The sequence below is a fragment of the Nipponia nippon genome, unplaced genomic scaffold, assembly GCF_047370975.1.
Source record: "Nipponia nippon isolate SJK-2023a ecotype South Korea unplaced genomic scaffold, ASM4737097v1 scaffold_84, whole genome shotgun sequence".
Classification (NCBI taxonomy): Eukaryota; Metazoa; Chordata; class Aves; order Pelecaniformes; family Threskiornithidae; genus Nipponia; species Nipponia nippon.
In genome coordinates, this window is record NW_028262407.1 from 80,786 (window position 1) to 101,424 (window position 20,639).

The 20,639-nt window shown below is 51.9% G+C and overlaps 1 protein-coding gene across 1 annotated transcript; it reads left to right on the plus strand.

Moving 5' to 3' along the window:
* The first annotated feature begins 7,378 nt into the window (after positions 1–7,378).
* On the plus strand, positions 7,379–8,308 carry LOC148050407 (olfactory receptor 14C36-like). Its single transcript, XM_087742828.1, has one exon. It carries the CDS (start codon positions 7,379–7,381, stop codon positions 8,306–8,308), a length of 930 nt encoding a protein of 309 aa, XP_087598954.1.
* Positions 8,309–20,639: the final 12,331 nt, after the last annotated feature.

Here is a 20,639-nt window from a genome sequence, read left to right on the forward strand (position 1 = left end):
ATTTCAATTATTAAACTGCTCTTTTCTCAACCCATGAGTTTTCTTCCTTTTGCTCTTCAGATTCTCTCCCACATCCCACCGGGGCAGGGGAAAGGGTGAGCAAGCAGCTTTGTGGCGCTTGGTTGCAAACTGGGGCTAAACCACAACAGAAGGAAAAGGCAGGGAGCACAGAAAGACATTTGGAAAGTGAGGTGGGGAAGCAGGGAAGTGGCCAAAGTCTGCAGGAGAACTACTGCAGGTATGGGACAGCATGGGAGAGCCTGTGGTGGGGCTGGGACCTCCCCAACACAGCCAAGATCTCTCTCCTCTCACCTCTCAATATTGTCACTGCCACCAAGAGCCACGAGGGGACACCATGTCCTTACAGCCCCACGGACTTGGGGCCTCCTCATCCCCCCGCAGAGCTCAGGCAGTCCTAGGGTCATCCTGCACTCGTCATCACACACCCCCACATCACACTGCTCCATGAAGAGCCCTGAGCAACGCATGAGGAAAAGGATCTCCCTTCCCAGGGCCCAGGGATCAGAGCTTGCTCGTCCTTCTTGATGAAACACATCAAGGGCTCACGGGGCAGCAGAGCCACCTGCATGTTGCCTTGGTCACCTGTAACCGGTGCTGACCTCTCGCCAGTTAAAGGCAGCCCCCAGGGACGGGTACCTCCACCCGTGCTTCCCTTCATGGCTTCATCGGTGACGGCCCTCGGGGGCCCACTGACACCCTCAGAATCTTGCAGATTTTAATCCAGTTTTTTCCAGTTTACTTTATGTTCCTGCTTACAGAATAAAAAATCTCAACAATCTCCACCTCGTATTGATCCAGGCTGTCTCATGATGAAATAGGAATACGTAGGAAAAGCAAGACCCTTTCTGTCAGACACTCCAGAGACACTCTTCAATCCCCCTTGCCCATCTGCCTTTCCTCTCACCAGTCACCTGAGGCATCACTCCTGTTAACATCGAAGCTTTTCCCACTCAGGTTGGAGCTGAATGTCTCCGCATCGATTCCCATCTGCTTTCCTTGGGGAAGTGGCTGCACACAGACCCAGCATTTCTCTTCATTAACAAGAACAAAACCAAAAATAAGTAAAAAAAGGGGAAAAGTAGTTCAGTAGAGAATAAAATGCATTCCTCAGCTGTCTAGTAAGTCCAAGTTGCCTCCGCTAAATTCCACTACTCTACTTTTGAGTGGGAAATCTTCAGGGAGATTCATAGGGAAGGACAGAGAGAAAGGCAATGAGGGAGTTGACAGCCAGGTGATGGGAGCAGCAAGCTTTAAAGTGCCTGAAGCTCCAACAGCGCTTGGGGAGGGCTCTGAGTGAATGGAGAGTACCGGGAGGATGGATGGAGACTGGAAAAGGCCTATGTGCAGAGAGTCTGCTGAGAAGATGACTTGAGAAATGGTCAGTTGAATCAGGACATGTGGAACTACCTAAAAGATCAGTGAGATGCCATAGACTCCATACTGGACAGAGCAAGTGCTGGGAAGATGCAGGTTTCTGCTCCTGAGAGCAGTGCACATCCTGGAAAGTTCCATGATGGCAACACTGGATAAATATTCACTCTCTATTAAAAGTATTCAAACATTTCAGCGGATGAAAATGTGCCCGTCCTATGTAAATGTAGAGCCCACGTCCTCATCTTTGCAGGCTGAGCTCGGTTCCTGACCAGAAGCCTCCAGTGCCACTTCAGGAGGTCCTGGTGGGCCTGATACCCTCACCCGGGACTGGGAGTGACCGCAAGGGGCCGTGGGAGACGGGGACCCTCCAACGGAAACTGCAGATGGAGGAGGGGGACACCAGGCATCTGTGCTCCTGGAACTCAATCCACCCTAATTCCCCAAATTGTTCTTCATTAAAAAAAAAGAGACAAGAAACCCAAACCAAACCAAACCAGGCCTCCTGCCCCACCACAGGACAAATATTTTGAAAGAAATCAAGAGGGAGGAGAAGGGCCTAAGGAATTTTAATATCCACAAAGTACAACAAGACATATCTTTTGCTTCCTTTGTTCATATTTCTTTTACTTTTCTATTTGCTTAGTTTGCAGTTCACCATGTCCCTCCAAGCCCAACCAGCCAATCACTTCTTCACCCGTCAACTTATTCCACCATGCAGAAAGCACTGCCCAAACGTGGGATCCAAGAAGACATGCCAAGGGACACACTCCTCAACCAAAGTGAGCCTAAGCAGCCTTTAGTGCCCCAGCTCATCTGCTGGGACTTTTTCATAGATGCTTGCATCATTTGCCATTTGTCAGTCTTCAGGGAGTTCCCTGATCTCCTTGACCTTTCAGAGATGATGATGAGGGTTGTCCTTGGGTGCTGCCTGGAGGTACAAAGGCCTTGAAGACCTTGCTGGGAAAGACTGAGACAAAGAGGACGCGGAGTATGTCAGACCTCTGCATCTGCTCTCACTGAATTCAGGAGTGGCCCCACGTCATCTGTGTTTCTTCTGTAACTGTTACTGAAGCAGGAACTGTACTGAAGCAGTATGGGTACCTTGGACGCCCTTGCAAGGGTCATCTCTAGGGAAGCTGTGGGTTTCCTAAAGCCATGGCTATTTCTAAATTCCTCCATCTGAAGTGAGTCTCTGCATCCACCTCCTCTCTGCTTCTACTACCTATGGAGCTTCCTCATGAACTCCCTCTTCACCCAAGCTGGTCTTGTCAGCTATGTACTCACCACTCACCAGAAATGCCCCTAGCAAAGGGGCAGCTGCCCTCTGGAGACAGACCTGCCGGTTCATGAGTCTTGTAGAGAGCAGGGCGTGGCACACAGCTCAGTACTGATCGTAGGATGTGATCACGGGTAGTAAACACTCGGTACATGCAAAAGGTGCAGGAAACAATACCAACACCGTCATGAGCAGAGATGGTGCTGTCCCCAGTCATGCAGCTGGCCATCAGCTGGGGCAGGGTGGTGGGTCTCTAGAAGATCTCCAGGGAAGACAAATGGCCCAAGAAGAAGCCCATGGGGGTGTGTGGATGCTGGTTTGCCACCACGTGCATGATGATGAGGGTTTTCTCAAGCACAAACACTATGCAGGTCATGAGAGAGAGAGGGAAGAGTTTTTCCTAAGGGCTGGGAACGTTCCCCATTCCGTAGGTATGGGGGACTGCATGATGGCCCCATCGCCCTTTCTCCACCTATGAGGAAGAATATTTGGTTCAGTTTTAGTTTAGTTTTATCCTTGGTCTGCGTGGCAAGGGTCATCTCTAGGGAAGCTGTGGGTTTCCTAAAGCCCATTTCTAAATTCCTCCCTCTCAAGTGAGCCTCTGCATCTGCCTCTCCTCTCTGCTTCTACTAACTATGGAGCTTCCTCAGGAGTTTCCTCTTCACCCAGGCTGGTCTCATCAGCTATGGACTCACCACTGCTCTTTGTGGGCAATTCTGGCTTTAAAGACCATCTGTACTGAGTTGTGCTGCCCCTCACTGCTGCCCATGGGATCCCCCACTATAAGCCCCCTGAACAGGCCAAAGTCTTCCCCTCTGAGGTCTGACACCTGCACTCTGCTCCTCTCCTTCCTCAGGCTGCTCAAGAGCTGCACCCCCCTATTTCATGGTCACTACAGCCAAGGATGACACTGGTTTTCACGTCCCTCACCAGCTCTTCATGGTTTGCAAGGACCTGAGCCAGGTGAGCATCGTCTATGTTGGTCCAGCTGGTGGCTTTCCTAAGAAATTGCTCCAACATCCTCCAGAAACCTATTGGTCTGTTTTCACAGTGCTGTCTTCCCCCTCCAATGAATGTCAGGGTCATTAAAGCCCCCAGAAAGAGCCCCAGGTCACTGATCTGGAGACTTCCTTGAGTTGCTTAAGTAAGAGCTTGTCCACCTCCTCCCCTTGATTGCAGGTTCTTCATTTCCCGCCACGATGTTGCCCAAACTGGCCTCTCCTCCGATCCTCACCCACAAGGGCTCACCCAACCTGTTGACCTCCAGATTCATTGGACTCTTTGAAGAGTGTCTCATCAAGAGGGTGAGTAAAGGATGGGGGAGAGGAGAACCAGAAGATGTTGAGAACGTAGGCCCGCAGGTGGAGACCCCAGTGCAACGTGCTTCCAATTCATGCAGTGCCTTGCATCTACCGGAGAGAGATGGGACAGAGCTGGCCTCACTGCAGGGGTGGGGATCAGTCACTTCCACACAAGCACCAAAGGAATCGGAGATGCCGCCTGGGGTGTCTGTCACACACCTGCTCTGAGGGGACGTGGCTTTCCTGCAGGTCCTGTGCTGTCCCCACCAGCCACAGGCAGTTTTGGTGGAGAGCCTTGGCGTCTCACAGAGCCCTACAGGCCTGTATTTGGCCATTCAGTGAGCAGCTGCCCTCCATTAGGTCGGGCTCCGTGGGGATGTGTGAGACAACTCTTGTTACAGCCAGTGCACAGCTCGTCAATAGAGGTAAAGACGAGAGAAAGAGAGTGACTTCACTCTCCCTCGGGCACAGAACTCCATGTGGTCAGCTGAACACCTCTATGGGCGGCCCTGAACAGCGTGAGTAGGGAGAGGTGGCGATGTCCTAAATGTGGGCATCTGCCGTCATTTCAGCTGGCATCCTCACCAGGCCGCAGGATGATGCCCCCAGATGTTTCCCAGTCTCTCAGTACTGCTCCGTATACCGTGGACTACATCTGGCACCTCAAATGTCACCAGGGGCTTGTGTGTCAACTCCTGGTCTCCATCTCTGACAGTGAGACCATAGAAAAGGAGTGCAGGTGCCTATTTGTAACAGGCGCCATGACCGAAGCAAGGGGAATCGCACCTCCTGGGGGTTTGTGGCAGGCACGGGAGGGAGCTGAGGTCCCTTCCAGCCCCAGCACTACAAATCCAGCATGAGATGCCTCCATTGCCTCAGCTGATTGTCTTCCCTCAGCATGGCTAAAGGAGATGCCTCCCTGGCAGTGTCCAGGTGTCCTGCCTCATGATGGGCCAAGGCAGGGGGATTCTCAGACCTAACTGTGTCTGGGAGAGCAGAAAGGACATTGCTGCAACCAGGTTCCTGGAGAGCCGCAGGGAGACCTGGAGGGAGCGCCGAGTGGGGTGGGGGGCAGAGAAAGTGACGTCTTGGGCAGGTGCCCTCCTCCGGGGCTGAGACAGGCTCCTGGGGTGGAGGGAGCTCCTGGGAAGCAGGCAGCAGTGCAGAGAGACAGCTCTGCCAAGGAGCAACTCCTCTGCCAAGCGCAGCAGGGCTCTGGGCAAAGGAGTAGGGCAGAGCGAGATTAAAGGCAGGCTGGAGTGGGAGGAGAGAGGAGAGCTGCAAGGGAAGAAACCTTCCCAGCCCTTGACACGGGAAGTCTCTTGGTGCAGGGCAATGCAGCTGCCGTTGCGGGAAGGGTCTCCGAAAGCGTTCATAGCCTCCAGCCTCCAGGGTCTGTCAGGAGGCCTCCCAGCCCAGGGGCTCATGTTAGACAAGGGGGAAGGGGTGAAGGCAGGGTGTGCAGCCAGAGCTGCCCAGGGCGTTTCAGAGGGCACTCTTGCAGAGGAAGAACAAGGCAGGGGATACCTTACAGCTAAAGAGCTTTCCTGAGGCCATGCTTCCAGTTTCCTGCTGTTTCAGGACAAAGGGAAAAGGCGCTGCTGCATTTGGCGAGGGAGCCTGAGAGTCCTGAGCTGCCACGCTGAGAAATCAGTAGGTCTGGTAGGAGCCAAGGCAACTGCTTCCATCCACTCCTCTACCTCCAGAGAGCACCAGCATCACCTTTGCTGGCCTCAGCAGGGTTTCTCTGACCTGCTCCTTACTGCCTGCAAGCGGGGAGTACCTCTAGAGAGTGCCTGGAACTGGGAGGTTTCTTCAGGTCAGAGCTGAGCAGACAGGAGTGGGTGATGGGGTCTGTGACCCCTGACAGGGAAAAACTGGAGGGCAGAGAAACAGTTCCCGGCAGGGATAGCTCCAGGCAGCAGAGACATGGGCAGAGAGCTCTAGGAAACTCCAACCCCAAATGGCATGGGAGGGAGAATTTGGGAAGCTCCCTGTCATGCCCTCCAATGCAGACACCATCCTCTGGGCAAGAACCCTGCTCTCGTCTCCCACCCAGCAGAGCCTCTGCCCTCAAGACTGTGTGGTCCAGGGCAGAAGTTGCCTCCTCTGCAGCCAGAGCTCTGGCACAGCAGAGGGGCATCTCTCCTGACACGTGGCCGCTTCCCTCTGCAGGGCAAAGGGGCTGAGAGCGACTGCCCTGGGCTTTTGCTAACTGGGAGGTGCTGTGCTCTGCTGGGTAAGGAGAAGGCTTTCCTGAGTGCCCGGCTGCCTCTCCTCTCCTTGCTTCCCTTAGGAGGAGAGTCACAGCGTTCTTCTTTGTTCCTCCCCCTGCTTGTGCTGCTCTTCTTCCTTTTCGTGGGGTCCCTGGCAGTAACGGTGGTGGTGTGGGGCAAGGGGTGGGGGTGTGGAGTGCCTGCTCTGGCCCCGACCTGAAGGGCGCTGCCCTGGAGGTGTTTCCATGGGACGAAGGTGCCCAAGCCCTCTCTTCATTTTCCAGGCTCCAGACACTGCACTCAGTGCTTGGGCAATGAGGCACTGCTTCCCTTAGCAGACAGCACCTTAAGACACCTGATTATGCTGGGCAGGGAGCCCTGTGGGGCTGTCAGCATATCTCCAGAAGGGCACAGCTCTCCTGCAGGACCTTGGAGATGTCTGAGAGCACCCGATCTGCCCATGCCAATCAGCATCCTTGCCCTGTCCCCTTCCTCATACTCCGCAGAGCTGTGCTGGAAAGGAGAGGTGTTTTGAACTCTGCACCTGGAACAGGACCCCTCTGCTCCCAGGACAGTCCAGTGTCTTTTGCAGAGCAACCTCTGGGTGCAGTCGTCCTGCAGCTGAGAGCGGTGCAAGCCCAGAGCAGCTGGGCACCAGGCTGATGGACAGAGCAGCCCTCCTGCATGGGAGCACTAACAGAGGTTTGCACTGAGAGCAACGGGGCAACGGGGGAATTTCAGCCCTTCCAAGGCCATTTCCCAAGTGGGATGGGGGTGTCTGCATACTAAAACACAGTGTACCGACACACGTTTGCTGCGCCTCATCTCCCACCTTCCTCTGGGGAAGAAAGCGTCCTTCTGGGCTTTTTGCCCTCCGCTCTAGTGCAGCACAGGGAACTCCTCCCCAGGAAGCCTCCCTCCAAACACCCTGGGCTGTTGCTGCCTCCGTGGGTCCTTGCTGGAAAGCAGGGCTGACCCTTCCGGAGTCCCTGGGGAGAGGGCACGCCTCTGCACAGCACACTCAGCCAGCACAAACCAGAGCTGAAGACTGGGAGCTCTGTAACAGCCCCCCAGGAAAGAAAAACACCCTTAGGTATTGCACAATGAATGAATGAAATTTGGCTCAGAGAAGCTTCTCTGAATTTTCCTCTTTTCTCTACCTTGGCAGTTTCCATGCCCAGAAGCAGCAGATGTCCAATAGCAGCTCCACGAACGAGTTCCTCCTCCTGGCATTCGCAGACACATGGGAGCTGCAGCTCTTGCACTTCTGCCTCTTCCTGGCCATCTACCTGGCTGCCCTCCTGGGCAACGGCCTCATCATCACCGCCATAGCCTGCGACCACCGCCTCCACACCCCCATGTACTTCTTCCTCCTCAACCTCTCCCTCCTTGACCTGGGCTCCATCTCCACCACTCTCCCCAAAGCCATGGCCAATTCCCTGTGGGACACCAGGGCCATCTCCTACCTGGGATGTGCCGCGGAGGTCTTTTTCTTTCTCTTCTTCGTTGGAGGAGAGTATTTTCTTCTCACTGTCATGGCCTACGACCGCTACGTGGCCATCTGCAAACCCCTGCACTACGGGACCCTGCTGGGCAGCAGAGCTTGTGTCCACATGGCAGCAGCTGCCTGGGGCACTGGATTTCTTAATGCTCTCTTGCACACTGCCAACACATTTTTGCTACCCCTCTGCCAAGGCAATGTCCTGGACCAGTTCTTCTGTGAAATCCCCCAGATCCTCAAGCTCTCCTGCTCAGGTGCCTACCTCGGGGAAGTTGGGGTCCTTGTGGTTAGTGCCTGTTTAGGATATGGGTGTTTTGTATTCATTGTGGTGTCCTATGTGCAGATCCTCAGGGCCGTGCTGAGGATCCCCTCTGAGCAGGGACGGCACAAAGCCTTTTCCACGTGCCTCCCTCACCTGGCCGTGGTCTCCCTGTTTGTCAGCACTGCCATGTTTGCCTACTTGAAGTCCTCCTTCATCTCCTCCCCAGTTCTTGACTTAGTGGTGGCAGTTCTGTACTCTGTGGTGCCTCCAGCAGTGAACCCCCTCATCTACAGCATGAGGAACCAGGAGCTCAAGGATGCCCTATGGAAAATGACCCAATGGCCGCTGTTTCATTGAGAATAACCTGCCTTCCCTTCTCATCACATTTCCCAGAGTCTTTCTTAGGCCAGGAGTCTGTTTTCTTCTCTCGCAATAATCCTGCTTATAGATAATTTTCTGGGCTTATACTCCTTGTCTTGAGGCTTGATCTTATTGTGTCTGACTGTTGCACAACACTGTGTGCTATGTGGCATGTACAATAGCAGCTCTTCAATAAAACAGAATCTGCCAGGTCCAGTGCCTGAAGGCTGGGCTCTTCCTCCAAAGCTGCTGCCAAGAAAATGTCCAAGGAATTAGTCTTTTAAAGAGTCTGTTCTTGTTGTGTTCTCAGTGTTTTGGGGTTAGGTTCATGGCACTATTGGGTTCCACTGGACCAAATGCTCTGGGTTTAAACGCTCTCTTCTTGGTGTCCACTGTCAGGGCAGATGGTCTGTGAGCTCCCCATTATCTCCTTAGGTTTCTTCATGTATGACAGGAGTGATGGCATATACCAGACTCCCTGGAAATGAATTTGGAGGGGTGAGGAGAGGAGAGGATGGGGACCCACCACGTGCCCTGGAGTTGAAATGAATGGAGGCTCAGAAGGTGAAAGGCCCTCAGATTTGAACCCCCCCCCAAAAGCAAAACATGAAGCTATTGAAGCTGTTGCAGTGTCTAGAGCACAAGTCTTACGAGGAGCAGCTGAAGGGAGTAGGGGTTGTTTAGTTTGGAGAAGAGGAGGCTGAGGGGAGACCTTATTGCTCTCTACAACTGCCTGAAAGGAGGTTGTAGTGAGATGGGGCTCGGTCTCTTCTCCCAAGTAACAAGTCATAGGATAAGAGGAAATGGGGTCAAGTTGTGCCAGGGGAGATTTAGATGCGGTATTAGGAAAAATACCTTCCCAGAGAGAGTGGGTAGGCATTGGAACAGACTGCCCAGGGAAGTGGTACAATCACAGTCCCTGGAAGTATTCAAAAAACATGTGGATGTGGTGCTTAGGGACATGGCTTAGAGGTGGACCAGGCAGTGAGGTTAAGAGGTTGGACTCGATGATCTGTGGGGTCCTTTCCAACCTTAACAATCCTATGATTCTATGATTAAACTGAGGTATGCAAAACAAGGACTCTGCCATGGGAGTCAGTAGGAGCCCAGCAGGCAGAGGGCAGGGAGAGTGGAGAGATGCAGGAGCTGCCTGAGAAGCGCCAGGACTCTCATGCCGTCCTGGGGATTGGAGCTGGTGGGAGCAGAGGAGGGGGAAAATTCAGTCAACGTTGGGCATCACGTACAATATGAATTCAGGAGAGCCAGAGAGTGCCTAACCTCTGTTTCCTTGTGCCCTTGGGGACAGTACCATCCCTGGGGCTGATGCGGAGCCTGAACCCCCCTCTCTTCTCCCCAGCAGCTGCTGTCCGCTTCAGAGGGACTGGGGCTGTGGGGTGAGTGCCCAGAGCTCTGCAGCACCCTGTGGTGGGCACTGCCATGGGGCCAGCTGAGGCTGGGCTGCTGGGCTGGGCTGGGGAGAGGGCAGGGGAGGGGGGGGAGAGGTGGGGAGGGGCTGGGCTGGGCTGGAAAGTGCCCAGGAGAGGAAAGCACCATTGTAGACCTAAGCTGTGTGAGTGTGCAGGGTGGGGGCAGCCAGGAGGGTGCTGCCAGTGCAGAGTCAGGCATCATGGCGAAGGAAGCAAGGCACCGAAGGTGCAGAAGAGAGGGGCCAGGTCTGTGCCATGTTCCCTGGACACCCCGCGGAAGCTGCCCTGGGAAAACTGTCCCAGAACAGTGCCACACACCGGCCATTTCCATCTCTGTTCATACACCCCAGCCCTGAGAAGGGAATTTTGCTTGATGGTCATCTCTGTCCTCCTCTGGGGCTCAGTGATACCCAACTCCACCACCAGTATTCAGAAAAAGGGAAGCAGTTTCCTGCTGACACTTATTGCACACAAGCTCCATAGCTCTTGCCACAGTTGGTCTCTCAGCCAAGCCAGTTCTCAGGCAGATCCAGCTTGAACAGGTGCTCATGGCCTTGTCTCAACAAATACTGAAAATCTCCATTGATTGAGATCCCACCAACTGGCCTGGGTTCTTGCTCCTGTGCTTTGTTCTGAATGATTTCTAAGGAACCCCTCTCTCTCAGCCTCTCCTTGTCCATAATGTGCTCCAGCTCCCAGACACCCTTCTGGCCTCTGCAGGACTTGCTCCAGTCTGTCAGGGTCTTTCTTCTGCTGGGAAGCCCCATGCTGCATGCAGCAGTCCTGATGTGGTGCTTCTGTAGTGGGTTAACCTTGGCCAGCAGCCAGACACCCACCCAGCTGCTCACTCAATCCCCTGCCTCAGCAGGACAAAGGGAAAAAATAAGATGGAATAAATCCTGGATAAAGTAAAGGAGATCAGTTACCAATTACCATCATGGACAAAGACCCGTTGACTTAGGGAAGATCAAATTCATTTGTTGCCAATTATAAAAAGATTTGGATTGTGAGAAACAATGAGAAAAATATTAAAGACCATTCCCCTCACACTTTCCCCCAGGCTAACATTACTCCATTGTTCCCAGTTCTTCTACCTACCCCAACAATGCGAGGAGTAGGGGTGAAGAGGTGGTTAACAGTCACTACAGAACATCTCTCCTGCTCCTTCCTCTTCACATTTCTCCCCTGCTCCAGCTTGGGTCCTCTTCATGGCATCCCACCGTATTTGCAGTCAAGGCTGTGTTGTTCCTTTCTTTCTCTCTTACTTTTCTCCTTCATACTCACAGAATCATCGAAATGTTGAGATTGGAAAGGACCTCTGGAGATCCTGTAGTTCAACCCCCCAGCTGAGGCAGGGTCAGTTAGAGCAGGTTGCTGAGCACCTTGTCTAGCTGGGTGGGGAATATCTCCATGGATGGAGACTCCACAGCCTCTCTGGGCATCCTGTTCCAGTGATTGACCACCCCCACAGTCAAAAAGTGCTTTCTTGGGTTCAGATGGCATTTCATGTGTTTTTAGCTGTGTCCATCGCCCCTTGTTTTGTCACTGGGAACTACTGAGAAGAGTTTGGCTCCCTGGTCTTCATGCCCTCCCATCAGGTATTTATATGCATGAATAAGATCCCTCCGAGCCTTTTCTTCTCCAGACTGAACGGTCCCACATCTCTCAGCATTTCCTCCTATGAAAGATGCTGCAGTCCCTTAGAACAGCTTTATGACCCTTTGCTGGACTTGCTTTTGTGGGTCAACAACTTTATTGTAGTGAGGAGCCCCGCACTGGACACAGCACTCCAGATGGGGCCTCGCCAGTGCTGAGTGGAGGGCAAGGGTCACCTCCCTCCATCTGCCAGCAATGCTTTTCCTAATGCAGCCCAGGAGGCTGTTGGCCTTTGCTGCGAGGGTGCAGTGCAAGCTCATGGTCAGCTTGTTGTCCTCCAGGATCTCAAAGTCCTTCTCTTCAGAGCTGGTATCTTGCTGGTCCGCCACCAGCATGATGTCCACAGTGTGGCTGGGTCACAGGCTGTCCTCCCCCAGGGACTTTCTCAGCAGCACCTTGTCCTTCTTGCAAACCCCTCTCTTGCTTCTAACTGAGCCATCCAGTCTGATGCTCACCTCGACCTGATACTCCCAAAAGAGGAAGGGCTCATCAGGGATGTGAAGAGCAGCGTCAGCCTTGGCTGTAGTGACCAAGAAATGGTTGTCTCCCAGATCCCCAGGGAAATGGAGAAGGAGAGTAGCAGAGAGCAGACCCTGCACATCAGGGACTGAGAATTTGTTCTGTTGAGGGCACTGGCAGGTGGGATCCCATGGGATCCCATGTCAGGGCCCTGAAAGCATCCATAGGCCTTCATGGCCATGACCAGCCTCACCTGGGGCCTCCACCTGCATCTCTGTCCATGGGCCCAGGAGACCATTGAAGCCAGGCCTGAGTTTCAGCCCCAGCTGGATCTATGCTGGAGGTGTACAGGTCTCCAGCTACAGCCATAGACACAGCCTTGCCTGGCCATGGACCTTACTGATACAGAATTGCAGACTCACTTCCCAGTTTGATTCTCTATGGGATGTGCAATGGAATGGCACCGTAGCCCTCCAAGTGCCAGACCCCAGCTGATTCACAGAGGCCTAAGGGCCTTTCTGCTGCCTTTCCTCCTGTCGTTTGGTCAGATTTTGGTAGGAGAGAAATGAAAAGCAGGTGAGGTTTCTGGGTGCCAATGACTGAAGCAGAGCCTTCACAAGTGAAATGATCTAGAGGCTATGCTAGTTCAAAACTGTTGTCTTCACCTCCTTTGGCTGAGGCCTTAAATCTGCAGGAAGCTGGAAATGCTGAGATCCCTCCATCTCCCTCTCCTTTAGCAATGAAGTTGATAGTACCCATGTCAGAGGCTTTCAGTTCTGTTTCCAGCCTAAAGCACCCCATGCTCTGGAGATATGCCAGGAAACTTGCCTAAGGAAGCCACTCCTCTGGACAAGAAGGTGGATGTTCCCAGGAATCTCAGGAGGCATGGTGTACTGACAGCTGTGTTCAGTGAGCTGGCCAAAGATCGCGTCTCCATTTCTGTAATGGTGGCCTAGATGTCAGCTTCATGTGTAAACCTTCCCTCTGGATTCTGACATTCACTGAGGAACCTGGGCTGACCTCAGAGCTGGCCCTGCTTGGAGCTGGGCATTGGACTACAGACCACCTGAGCTCCCTTCCATCCTGAATTGTCCTGTGAGCACATGATGTAGAGACCCTCACCTCCACCTTAATCTTTTCTCCTAGGGCACATGGTCAATGCCCAGGTTCCTGGAAGGGTTGGTGGGAAAGAGACTGCAGGGGGACTCTATTTCAGTCTTCAGTCTGGCTGTGACTTTGTGGAGCAAAGAAGAATTCCAAAGGTGGAGATCACAGAAATGCTCCTCCTAGTCCATTTTATTTTTCCTATTTTCCTACCAAGAGGCAGTTTGTGGCTGTTGCGTCTTTCATTGGCCACTGCAAAAAGAGAGCTTGGATCTGTCACCTCTCCAGGTGGGTGTAAGCTCTTACTAGGTTGCCCCATGCCTCCACTTCAGCAGGCTAGAGAGGCCCAGTTCCCTCAGACTCTCCTCACACCGCCTGCTTTATGCTCCTCACTCCATCTTGGCAGACCTCCTCTGGACCCTCTCCAGTCTCTCCGTTTTCCTTTTGAAATGCAAAGCCCACGGGCTCCTACGGCAACCATCATGACTCGCAGGCCCTTCTCCTCAGGGCACTCCCTAGCTGGTATGGTCACTGCCCGTGCTGCTGCATGGAGTTGTTCTCCAGCTTTTCCTTCTAAACCTTCAGGTTTCTGTTGGCCAAATCCCCAGATGTGTCAAGGTCCCTCTGGACTGAACCTCCAGCAGTCAAGCACTGAAAGTACATGTGCTGATGTCCATCCTGAGTCATGGTGCCTTTAACAAGACCGTAACTTAAGCAGCTGCAGGACACTGCTGATAAGAAAAGAGTACTAGTGCAATGGAGTTGCTAATCAAGGTAGAAAGCACTGTGATAACCACCTCAGAAACAGCAAAGGTGGGTAAAAATGAGGAAAGGCAGCGCCAGTGGGGAAATGGTGAAAAGGGGTGGACTTTTTGCAGGGGAGGGGCTAAGGCTGGTTCAAGAGTAGCACTTGAGAGGTGGGAAATTAATGAAAAGGAAACGAAAGCAGGTGAAGCAAAGGAAATGATCAGGGCTGTTTGGGGATACCTGTCAAGTAGCCCTGCATCTGGCCAACAGCCAGGAGCAGGACAAGAAAGCTGCAGCTGCTCTGACTGTACTGACATGTGACTTTCTTCCATGGTCACAGGAAACCTGAGAGCTTTCCTTACCGTCACCACTGCCTTACTGAAGTAGGATTTACCGTTGGTAAGTCCATGCTGACTGCTTCTGGGCACACTCTTCTCTTTTAGGTGCCCAGAGAAGTCACCCAAGAGGACTCTAATTGATGGCAGACTCCTCACCAAAGTGAGCTTGTACAGCCTGGGGTTCCCAGGGTCGCACCTTGGGCCCCTTTCAAAGATGGGTGCAACATTGCCTTGTCCTCACTCACAAGAGACCTCTGCCCATCCCAAGTCAAAAGGGAGATTCAAAAGAAACATCGATCTTCCCCTGTGACTTCGTTACCACCATTTTGCCTGTTACACGGTCTGTTCAGTTTCTCTAATCTTTCATATATTTGCATCTGTCCTGATAAAATGGCCATTTCTGAAGTCACCTTTGCAGATGCAGACTGCCTGGGCAAGGGCCCTTGCCATTTTTCTCCAGTTTTCTCCTCCCCTTGTTCTTTGTTCATTCAGATACCTCTCACCTATGCAGCTGCTTTGAGCTTCAGGGAGTAAAAGCTTCCTTCTTAAAAGCTTACCTACAGTCCAATTGTCTCCTTAGCCAGCCCTTTAATTGTGTTTTTGTCTATCTTTTTGTATCCACCTACCCACCCTGTGCTGCTGCTTTGAGCTTCAGGGAGTAAATTTGGCCTGTCTTTCAGTAGTCTAATCATCTCTTTAGCCAACCTTTTAGTTCTATCTATCTTTTTGTATCTACCTATCTAAAACATTTCTCATAAGATTATCCCTTGTAGAAAGGCAACCTCATTAGAGACAGCTTGAATTGAGCATATGGTTGCAGTGTGTTTTACTGTTTATGAAACCCAATCATGCTTTTCTTTTCTTTAATTACAAAGAGGAAAAATTCTTCTGTGCCTATGTGCAGCCAGTTCTCGAAGGAGAGCAGGTGGGAGATGGTGCAGAGGACCTGTAACATCCAGCTGCTGACTTCAGGGCAGAAGTCTGATGTAAGGAACAGCGATGCAAGTCCCAGGGGGCCAATGTCAGAAATGTTGAGCTTTGGGAGGGAAGGAGCAAAGTTGTCCATACAGTGTCAGAACTTAAGGAACTGATTCTCCTACCTGTCCAGACCTCCTGAGGAGACACTCTGGATCGTTATCACTTGGAGAATGCTGCTCCAACCTCTTCTCTAAACTTAAACAGTAATAAAGCATTCCTTTTAAAATAGAAAATAATTTGTATTAGGTGCACTTTGAAATCTTCCTCCTTAACTACACTATGAAACAGCTCCAATTAGCGGTACAAGTCTTGAAGACTTGAAGAAAATTACAGAAAGATAAGTAGCTCATTAGGGCATTTGGGGCTCATTCCATGAACCTCAGATACTGAGAGAAGACTGAACAAACTGCTCAAGTCCAAGTCCGAGGCTAAACCCAAAGTACCTTGAAGTATTAATGGGTCCCACTGAGGACCATTACTGACAAAGCCTCCCCAGGGACTTGTTAGAGCAGGTAATTGGAGGCCATGATTGCAGGTAGGCAAAGGCTTTGTGCAGGTGCCTGTAACGCTGAGCCAACCCTTTGCTTTGTTTCATGAAGCAGAAAGGCCAAACCCTGACCCCCAGGCCCTGGGAAGGCAGATCCTGAGACCCTCAAATTAAAGTTCCATCTCACCAGCCTTGGTGGCAGAGGCAACTGCTGTAGGCAAGACAACAAAGACCCCAGTCCTGTTGGTCCTCTCAGCCTCAATAGAGCCCTTGGCCAGATCTACTGCGGGTGGTCCTATCAACTGTCCCATGCCTGCACCTCTTTCCCTTCAGGCTGCTGACATCCTTCTTGCTTTCCCACCTACCTCTCACCCCAGCATTTCTAGACCTTTGCTGATACCTCTCCACCTATCCCTGGCTTTCCCTTGAAACACAAAGCCATGGGCTGATCCAGACTCCCTCTGGGTCACCTCTTGTACCACAAGGCTGCACTTGGAGTGAGATTTCTTTTTTCTCACATCCACTCTGAACCTTCCAAGCTGCTCTTTGTGGAGGATTCCTTCTCTTCCCACTACCAAGCAAAAGCTCCATCATCTCTGAAAACACCCTTCAAGCAGTTGCACGCTACTACTATAGTGCCCTGAGCCTCCACTTCACCAGGCGAAAGAAGCCCAGGTCCCTCAGACTCTCCACACAGGCCCCAAACCCCATCCTGCCACATCTCCTCTAGAACCCCTCCAGTTCCTCCCCATTCCTCCAGACCGGGGAGCCCCACACCCAGACACACTAGTCCAGATGTGGCCACACCAGTGCTGAGACAAGGGCGATGATAACTCCCTTCTCTGGGTGCCCATGCTCCAACCAAGGCAGCCCTCTATGCAGCTGGCTTTCTTCATGGTGAGCAGGTACCACTGGCTCCTATGGCGTTCCTCTTAGTGCCCACGCCCTTCTTCTCAGGGTCACTCCGGAGCTGTTCAGGTCCCAGCCTGCCCCCATGTTTGGGCTTATTCTACCCCAAAAAAGCCCTGGCAACTTCTCCTTGTAAAACTTCCTGAGGTTTCTGTTGCCAGATCCCAGAGTTTCTCAAGGTGCCTCTGGAGTGAAGCTCTGTTGGCACAGCTGTTAATGTGTACGTACAGATGGCCTACCAGCCTAGTGGTGCCTCTGACAAGAAAACAACATGTGGAACTGCAGGACACTACAGCTAATAGAAGGAGGTACTGGTTTAATGGAATTGCTGACCAAGGTCAGAATTCCCTTGATGACAAGCTCAGAATCACCAAACGAGGGTACACAGGAAGCCAAAGCAGGGCCAGGGAGGAAAGGGAAAAGAGAGATGTGCTGTTTGTATGGGAGGGTACTGGGATGGTGAAGGGGAAGAAATTGTGAGTGGGAAAAGAGGGAAAAAGGAAAGAAAAGTTGAAGCAAAGGAAATAATCAGGGTCTTGGAGGGGTAGCTGCCAAGCGGCCCCGCATCTGGGCAACAATGCCTGGAGTGGGACAAGAAAGCCACAGATCATCTGACCAAGCCTCTTTCTGGCTGACTTCAATGGTCACTGGGAACCCGAGTGCTTTCCCTCCCATCTTAAATGAAAGATCTGTTGTGGATGGAAGCACAGAATCATTCATGCTGGAAGGGACCTCAAGAGATCTCTAGGCCAACCTCCTGCTCTCAGCAGGGTCAGCGATGGGCTCAGAGCAGGTTGCTCAGGAATTTATTCATTTGGGGCTTGAAAAGCTGCAAGGATGCAGATGACATAAGCTCTCTGGGCAATCTGCTTCAGTGCTTGAGTGTCTTGATGGGGAGAAGGATTTTCCTCCCTTGTTTCAGCCGATGCCCAGTGGCCCTCATCCTCCCATCATGCACAACAGTGAAGAGCCTGGCTCCATTTTCTTGCTGATACCCAAGAAGATGTGGGAAGGCTGTTATTAGGTCTCCCCAAAGCTTTCTCTTCTCCTGGCTTTGCACCTTTGTAGGACACAGGCATCCTGGGCTGCGTTGGGAAGAGCGCTGCCAAAGGGCTGGTGCAGGTGATCCTTCCTCTCTGCTCAGCACTGCTAAAATGTGTCTTGCTGACTTCCCTCAGGGTTTTCTACCCTACCACCTCACTCACAATTCAGCCAAAGCTGCCCTCCACATCTTCCACCAGTCCTGCCTTGTCTTCTTGTGAAAAACAAGTCCAGGAGAGCATCCCCCCATGTCACATCAGGGATCACCTTCCACCTTCCCTCTAAACAAGGCCTTCTAGCAGAGGTCCATGGTCTTCAAAGTCCCCAGTGACTACCAAAATTTGTGTCCCTTCCCCCAGCTGCCTAGAGGACACCTCGTCCTCTTCCTGACCTTCCTCAGGCAGTTCAGGAATCCTTACTAAAAGACCACTGCACATCAAGGAGTTAGTCATCCATGTAATGGTAAATCTGAGGAGACCCAGGCCTGTGCTGTGCTCCGCGTACAGCTTGGCCTTCAGGCCGTGTTGTGCTGAGCATATTGCTGGGTTGCAGGATAAACTTGACTGTAATGAGAAGTCTGCAGGAAGCTCCCACCTGGTATCGGTGATTAGGCCACCTGCTTGTCCTTCCTTTTATCTGACACTGCAACAAGGAATTCACATGTGAACCCCCTCTTTTGGGGCTTTCTACTGAAAGGATGACTTGAATTTTTTTCTTCTAAGAAAACTCTGAAAGTGATCACAGAAGCAAAATGGGATAACCCTTCTACAGACGGGATCTGCAAGACTTGCTGCACCAGCTGACTGGACAGAAGTAACCTCACCGTGATCTGCCAAGCCACGTGCTTGCTGCTGGCCTTTCAGCTTGTGCAGTAGACACAACCAAATCATGTGCGCACTGCTGTCCCATCGGGTACTCAGGTGGAAAGGACATGACAACCCATACCCAAGCCCTCTTCCTGCATGGGCCTACCAGGTACTTAGGGATTCTCACAATCAACTTGCCAACCCCGTGCCTTCTGCTGGTCTGTCAGAGACACTGGCAGATGTGAGCCTAAAAGCACGTATCCCAGCCATGATTCAAGGGCTGACAGTCCCTTTCCCAGCCATGTTCCTGCTAATGGCCTATCAACTCCAGAGACAGAAGTGACCTCACAGCCACCTTCAAGGCCTTGTGCCTCCTGCTGGCCCAGGAGATCCTGAGGCACAGCTGACCGCACCATAGCATTCCCACCCATCTCCTCCTTGTGGCCTATGAGCTGATCAGATACAGGTCACCTCACATTCCTCTTCCAGTGCCATGCGACTGTTCTGGGACTTCACGATCCCCCTCCTGCCCCAAAGGGGCCAAACTGCTTAAGTTAGGGTTAGGAAAGGGTTGAAGGTGAGGGGATTAGAGCACGGGAAATAACGGCTTTGGAGCTTAGGTGTTGAGGTTAGGGTTTAGGGACTACAGCTCACCTTGCATGGTTAGGGATTAGGCAAACCTTTATAGGGTAGGTTTGGTGTTCTGCTGAGCGTGTCTGGTTGGTGTTTAGGGTATGGCCTACTTTTGTGGATGAGGGTTTTGTCTGGGCCTGGGGTGAGGGCTAGGGTTAAGACCAACATTTTAATGCTAGAGGTATGGGCAAGGGATTGGGGTGGTCAATAGGGTAAGAGTAGGGGTAAGGGGTTCTGTGTTTGGACTTTGGTTTAGAGGTAAACTTTGAGGTGAGGGATTAGAGCAGTGGATTCCTTGCAGGGTGAGGGGTAGCATTTAGGGGCAGGCTTAGGACTTAAGGTTGCTGGTTAGAAATAGGGTAAAGGCCTAACATGAATGTTTTCACAGTCAGCGTTGCAGAGGCATCAAAACTACCTGAACTCATCTTACCTCTTCAAAATCTTTCACTTCTTTTGGCCAAGCCCCTCTTCCCTCCCCCAAATCTACCATCTTCCAGTCCCAGCTACCCCTGACCTCCCCAAGTCTTTCATCTTGTTGGGGACAGTACCGTAAGGGCTTTCTAGACCTCCACGTGTCTGTGTGCCTACTGCTGGCCAGTCAGAAGTGCCCTCAGAGCCAGCAGCCAAGGGGACACAGTGTGCTGCTGTGCTGGAGAGGTCCCTGCTCAGCCACCCCAGCAGTGCTGGTGGCAGGTGATGCCCTCCCCCACCCCTGAGGTACTCTGCCTGCATCCCAGCTCATGCTCCAGAAGGGCTCCCATATCTCCTGGGATGCATTTCCCACACGGCTTCTTCAGCTTCCCCAGGGCATCCTGGAGGCAGTGACCATCTCTGTGTGGATAACCGAAGTAAGGCCTGAATGTAGATTTTAGGACAAACTTGAAACCTCTGCAGAAAAGAACTCTTTGGAAGAGCTGAAAATGTCTCCATTTCCAGCATTGCTAGGTTTTTAAATTAATTTTCATTATTTTTTTCAATTTTTTTTTTTTTTTTTTAAACAGCACCAAGGGTATGTACTAGCAAACTGATGATGCTCTCTTTCACTACATGAATAGTCTTCTGCAGCCCTTTATCAAAATAAATGTTCTTATCGATGGTTCAAACATTGCTCAGAAGAACTATAGTTATATTGGGATATCTTGTCTCTCTAATTCTGCCCCTCTGTCTTTTCTCCTTCCTCTGCCTATTCTGTCTTAGCTCTTCAACGGAACGATTCCTTGCACCATAGAATAACTCATGTTGGAAGAGACCTGAACATTGTCTTATCCAGCTCTTCTGCTGGATACAGGGTGACCTAGATGAAGCATTTCAAAGGCTCTCCTTCCGCTTGCCCTCATCTACAAAGGAGCTGAAGGTGCGCTCCATCCCACCACACAGGGAGATAATAAAGATAATTCAGCAGTGTTGGCCCAAGTGCTGGTCACAGAGGAATGCCAAAAGTGACGGGCTGCCAGGAGGACTCCGTACCACTGATGACATCGGGGCCTAATCGTCCTGCATAACTCCCACTCACATCATCACCTACTTCTTCAGTCCAGGTACGACCAGTCTGGCTATAAAGAGATCACGGCAGACCATGTCTAAGGCCTTGTTAAAGTCCAGGTACGCAACACTGCCTACTTTCCCCTCCCATACATGTTCTTCAATCTTTTTCCTCTCCACCTCTGCACCAAGGTACTCCACCTGCAGCTTTACAAAGGTTTCAGGGGAAGGATCGTGGACAAAAAAGTCACTGCACGGTCC